Consider the following 6000-nt stretch of genomic DNA (forward strand, 5'->3'; position numbering starts at 1 on the left):
ATTATTGCCATTGCCAGCTGAGCTGTGCCTTGAACTGCTGGGCTGTGAGCTCTGGAATTTTCTTCATAACCCTCCCCACCTCGATATCTGCATTCTCTTTTCAGATGCTCCTTAAGCTCCGTTTAACATACATTTGAAAGTGGATCCCTCGGGATAAAACTCATCAGAATTCAATGTAGTTTGTAATCTGCCTTACCGATATACAGCAGTTTTCCATGTTTAATCAAACTGAGAAGCCGACAGACATAAACATCTATAATCTGAATGACAAATTAAACTAAATTGAACATGCGACCAGCCATATCTGGGAATTCTATAAACATTTAATTGATTTGTCCATCTTTTTTATTCTCATGAATGGATTTGAGAATAATTATAAATGATTAGTTAATTCTTTCACTCCTGAATCTCGCAGTTTATTGTAACTCAGGTTCAGACACATCACTGACTGGTTTGTACTGAGAGCAGAGGTGAGAATATCTGAGGCTGTTACTCTCCAAACTGGAGATCAGAGAGAGAAAGATTTCAGGAATCAGAGCGAATCCGTGGTGTTTAACACGAATACTGACAGGAATGATGTGGAATGGTTATTAATGACACGATTACTGACACTGATAATAATTTACAGTGTCAGACCATCCACTGATTATTAACACAATCTCACACAGTCTGATACTTACTCCAGTTTCCGTATTTTACATTCTGGATTCCTCAGAGCCGCAGACAATAGTTTCACTCCTGAATCTCCTACTTTATTGCGATACAGACTAAATGGAGAAAGTGAGAAACACATTAAATTCAGATGAAGGTTCAGCAGGAAAAATAGCTGGATCTATTTTTGTGTCAGAAACTTAGCAAGTTAAGATTCAAGTTACGATACGGTACCTCACCCAAGTTGATCTTTCTCTACACCTTGGCTATGACTGTAACACTACATTAGAACATAGAAGAACATAGAAAAGCTACAGCACAAACAGGCCCTTCGGCCCGCAAGTTGCGCCGAACAATTTCCTTACATTCTAGGCTCATCGATAACCCTCTATCTTACTAACCTCCATGAACCTATCCAAAAGACTCAATCGAATCCACTTCCACCACCACTACCGGCAGCCGATTCCACGCACGCACCATCCTGTGAGTGAAAAACTTACCCCTGTGATGTAATGATGACAATGATATAATGGTCAGCATAGTTGCTTTCTAAGCAGTTGATACGGGTTTAATTCCCAGCTATCTCAGTTTGTTGGAGTGGATGAAGAGAGGGCCAGGAGGCAGTAACCACAACCTTAAATAGTGAGTCAATCCAATTGAGTCAAGTCTGTGGCTCCAGACGGGAGCACTGGTGTTAAGCTCAGCTGAGGGTTGGAGGGTCAGTTGATCATTTAACTACGCTGATTCGACCCACACTGAGTTCAAAAGGGAAATGGTAAGTCTAATAATGACACACAGGAAACTAAATTTATTGGTTGGTAAAAAAAATGCCATTTGCGACTGGCTTTATATTGCTGTGAATTGGAGGAAGCAACAGAAAGGGTCAATGATAGTTCTGCTGTTGATGTGGTGGACATGGATATTCAAAAATCATCTGATGCAGTGACACAACAGACTTGTGGCATAAGCTCATAAAATTAATGGGAAAGTAGCAACGTGGATACAAAATTGGATGAACAATGAATAATGGGTATTTTTCAGGCTGGAGGATGTCGGTAGTGGAGAACCCGAGAGGTCAGTATTGGGATCCTTGCTTTTCCCTGATATATATGAATGATCTAGGTATTTGCAGTATAGAGGAAAATTTCAAAGTTTGTTGATCACAGAAACCTTTGAGGCATCGGATACTGTGAGGAGGGGAGCTTGGGACTGAAAAACGGACAATATTGGAGTGTACAGATAGGTGGCAGATTAAGTTCAATGCAGAGACGGGTGAGGTGATACTTTCTGGTAACATGCACATGAGGAAGGAATATAAAATAATCGGTAGAATAGTTAACAGAGTGCAGGAGCAGGGGGACTGGACGTATATGCACATTGATCATTGCCATTGGCAGGGCAAGTGTAGGGAGCAGTTAATAAAGAATACAGCATCTTGGGCTTTACTGCTGTGAAATAGTTTATGTTTGTAGGCATCAGATAATAATTCATGAGTTTAAGTTGAATTTGTGTTTCTGTGCTTGTGTGTTAAGAAAGAGCCAAAACTTTAATTTCACTTCGTGTTAAACAAAGCTGCCTGCCTGCGGGTTTTTTTGTGTCCCTGCATTTTAATTTAAGGTTTACGACATTGTCAGAGTTATAGAGGTTAAAAAAATGATTGCTTATATTCAGAAGTCCACAATGAATGATAGAAACACTGAGTTTCAGTTGCAACCAGTTAACCCAAGAAGCGAGATGGAGTTCACAGAAGCTGCCAGGAGAGGCAGGGCAATGCAGGGACTCAGAAAGCAGGACCCACAAGATAAATCACCGTCAGAAACCAAGGAGGAAAAGAGGAGTGCCAGGAAGACAGAAGTCAAAGAGACAAAAAAAACCTGAATCTGAACAAGCGACTGCTCCCTGAAGTTAAAGAGAGGAGCAGAGAGAGGTTCCCAGTTAAAGACAGAGCTGCGAGATGCAGACATTGTAAAGTTTGCTCACGAGAATCCAGATATCTGATATATTCCTAAAGTTGGTGACACCTTCATACAGACTATGAGGCGCTGGTGTCTGTTGGCACGGCTGAGTATGGAGGAATAATGAAAGGAAACATTGAAATATTGGACAGGGACCTTGGTGAAGGCACCTGACAGAAAGCATTGAAAAGATTCCAAAAGCTGCTTTTTGTTTCTCGAGTGGAGCTTCTGGAGCGGAAGCATCAGTCCCAGTGAGACGGGTTTTCTCACATTGTTACAAACATTTGGGGGGATTTGAAGAAGAATCCACTGAAGTTACTTTGGGTGGCATCTGTCACTGAGTTTCAGAGAGTGGTATATCTGAACCACAGGTGGATTGTTGGTTTACATTAACTGTGTACTTACCGGGAACATTAAAGCATAAGATCTATTTTGTAACTCGTGTCATCCTTACAGATCTGCAGACATCTGTGAAGTTAGATGGGGTGGTGCATTGCAGTTATTTTTTTAACAAAGGTTTTATTCTTTTGTTAAAAGTTAATCGACGACCTTGTTATTCTGTTCATCTACATTTCTAAATAATAAAACAATAAATAAAAGTTATGATTTACTGAGCCGGGTTTCTGCTCGTCGACCTGACTGTCCAGAAATCAGCTGGGATCATAACATTGTCAATAGGGGCATAGAGTACAAGAGCAAGGAGGCTGTGCTGAACCTGCAAAAGACATCAGTTAGATCTCAGTTCAGCGCGTCATACTTTAGGAAGGCTTAGAACACATTGGAGAGAGCGCTGAACATGTTTAAAAGATTGGCTACAGGGATGTGAAACTTCAGACACGAGGATCGATAGGAGAGGTTGTTCACCTTGGAAGGAAGAAAGCTGAGAGGACATTTGATAGAAATGTTCAAAATAGTGATGGTGCTGGAGAGAACAGGGAGCAAATCAAAATGTTGCTGCTCGGACAAGGATCAACAAGATTTAAAGTGATTTGCAAAAGATGCAAATACAGTGTGAATAAAGCTATTTTTTTTAAACACAGCGAGTGATTCAGGTTTTATGAGGCTGCAGTCAGAACCATGGAACAGAAACAGCGTGGGCTGCTGTAACCTAAGGGAGGTTTCTTTTCACAACTGCACACTGTGAGGTTTAATACAAGACTGAACCTCCACTGCGACCCTGACTGATGTTACCAGTTATCACATGACTTATAAAAGGACACTGTCCCGATAAAACACACACCAACTATAATACATAACAGAGGCAGCGTGCAGGAAAATAATCCTGACAATAATTAGCCACAAACTGTCAGCTGTACCGAACACAAGAGAAACAAATTTCCTTCCAGCATCATACATAATCAGATGGTTTCTGTTGGGAGAGTGAAATATCCTTTTTTTAAATTTTGTAACGAGGCCTTTACACCTCTAATTATTTAAAATTTATCCCAATAATGCTTTTATTCACTCAAGGAACGTGATCATCGCTAGTTTTGCCAACGTTTATTGCCGATGCCTATTTGCCCACGAGAATCTGCCTTCTTGAACCGCTGTAGTTTTATCAGAGAATTAAAAATTTATTACAGGTTCAGAAGGAGGCCAATCGGCCCATCATATCTGCAGCTGCTCTCAAATGAGCTTTATGACTTTGTGCCATTCTCCCGCGCTTTCTCTGTGACCATTGGACATTGTTTCCCTCTTGACTTCCTCAACTGAACATGTCTCTGTTTTATTAGAACAAAGGAAATGGCTTCTCAGCAATGAAAATATCCGCTCTGAGACCAAACAGTTACCTCAAATCCTGACATTTGTGCAGAACGGGTCCCAGCCGCTGGAGCCCTTCACACTGAATGTAGCATTGCTGTAGATCGAGGTGTTTTATTGTATCACAGAGTCCAATGACATGAGACAGGACCGCACAGTCAATCGGGGTCAGTCGCAATCCGCGAAATGAAAGTTTTTCCATAGATCCCACTGTGTTCCGAGCCAGTGCTTTATTCTGAGACTCAAACAGGTAGTGGAATGTGTTCAGGAGCTTCCTCTTCCCAGTTTCAGTCTGTGAGTCTCCAATCTGCCCTTCAACCTTCTCCTTCACCCAGTCAATCACTCGGCAGGTTGTTTGATGAAGAAACGGACCCAGAAACTCCACCAGGGGTCGAGCTGACTGTGGGGAGGACAGACCAGCAACAAAACGGAGAAATATCTCAAATCGCCCATCTTTCTCGCTGTGGGCTTCACAGAGGAGTTTCCCGATCTCCCCGGGATCTGGAGTCAGGAATTGTGTGAGTGCAGCTACAAACTCTTGGATGGTGAGGTGTGGGAATGTGTAAACCACACTCTGGGCAGATTCATCTTTCTCCAAAAGTTCCACCAGGAATCCAGACAGGAACTGGGAAGGTTCCAGCTTGTACTTGGTCAAATCTCCATCTCTAAACACAATCTTCTTCTTGGAGATTCCTGTGAAGGCCATCCCACCAAGCTTCAGTAACACATCACGGAGGTTTTCAACCTCTCGGCCATGGTTTTTCAGAATGTTGTAAATATAGTAGGAATATAGTTGGGTGATGGTCTTGGGAACTTGCTGCCGTTTCCTGTCTCTTTGTGTAAAGAAGGGACCCAGTGACAGACCGAGGATCCAGCAGTAGGAAGGGTTGTAACACATGGTGTACAGGATCTCGTTCTCCTCCACGTGTTTGAAAACGGCTGCTGCCACCGTCTGATCTTCAAAAAACTTGTTGAAATATCCCTTCCGTTCATCACCAACAAATCCCAGGATTTCAGCCCAGACACTGATGTCAGCCTTTTCCAATAAATGTAATGCAGTGGGGCGGCTGGTCACTAGCACTGAACATCCTGGGAGCAGCTTGTGCTGTATTAAACTGTACACAATGTCAGACACTTCACACCAGCATTCGGGATCTGTGCACATGGACTGAGGTTCTGTATTTCTCCGATTGTCAGCAAAATCAATACTGTCCTTGAATTCATCCAAACCATCGAATATAAACAGCAATCCCTCTGGGTTCTTCCAGAGCTCTCCCAGAATATTCCCAAAGTAAGGATACTGATCCAATATCAGATTCCTTAGATTTATTCTACTGTTAATAGTGTTCAAATCCCGGAATTTAAAATTGAAAACAAATTGAAAGTGTGGGTATATTTTCCCAGTGGCCCAGTCATAAACAATCTTTTGTACCATTGTTGTTTTTCCAATTCCCGGCACTCCGCTCACTGCTGCTGAATTCCCAGATTTGAATTTTCTCTGGGAAAAGCTGCTCTGGAACAATTGATCAGTTCGGATTTTTTCCAGTTCTTTCCGGAGATCTTTCTCTCTCCACTCTTCATGGTCTCGGCCTCTTGCCAGCAGTTCATGTTCGACAAGTGTCCGATCTCGAAC

At 42.2% G+C, this 6000-nt stretch overlaps 1 protein-coding gene across 1 annotated transcript; it reads right to left on the reverse strand.

Annotated features, from left to right (window-relative positions):
- Positions 1-676: 676 nt before the first annotated feature.
- LOC144485244 (protein NLRC3-like) lies at positions 677-5073 on the reverse strand. The gene is made up of 2 exons (XM_078203460.1): positions 4397-5073; positions 677-767 (listed from the first exon to the last, which is right to left on the reverse strand). The coding sequence occupies exons 1-2, from the start codon at positions 5071-5073 to the stop codon at positions 677-679; spliced, it is 768 nt and encodes a 255-aa protein (XP_078059586.1).
- Between the last annotated feature and the right edge of the window lie 927 nt (positions 5074-6000).

Source organism: Mustelus asterias, unplaced genomic scaffold (genome assembly GCF_964213995.1).
Source record: "Mustelus asterias unplaced genomic scaffold, sMusAst1.hap1.1 HAP1_SCAFFOLD_176, whole genome shotgun sequence".
Classification (NCBI taxonomy): domain Eukaryota; kingdom Metazoa; phylum Chordata; class Chondrichthyes; order Carcharhiniformes; family Triakidae; genus Mustelus; species Mustelus asterias.

Excerpts from the sequence above, each read along its gene's own strand:
- LOC144485244 (XM_078203460.1), bottom strand. The coding sequence starts at position 5,073 with ATGGCCTTCACAGGAATCTCCAAGAAGAAGATTGTGTTTAGAGATGGA. Across the intron at positions 768-4,396 it reads CACAAATGTCAGGATTTGAG|TCTGTATCGCAATAAAGTAG; the intron begins GTAACTGTTTGG and ends TTCTCCATTTAG.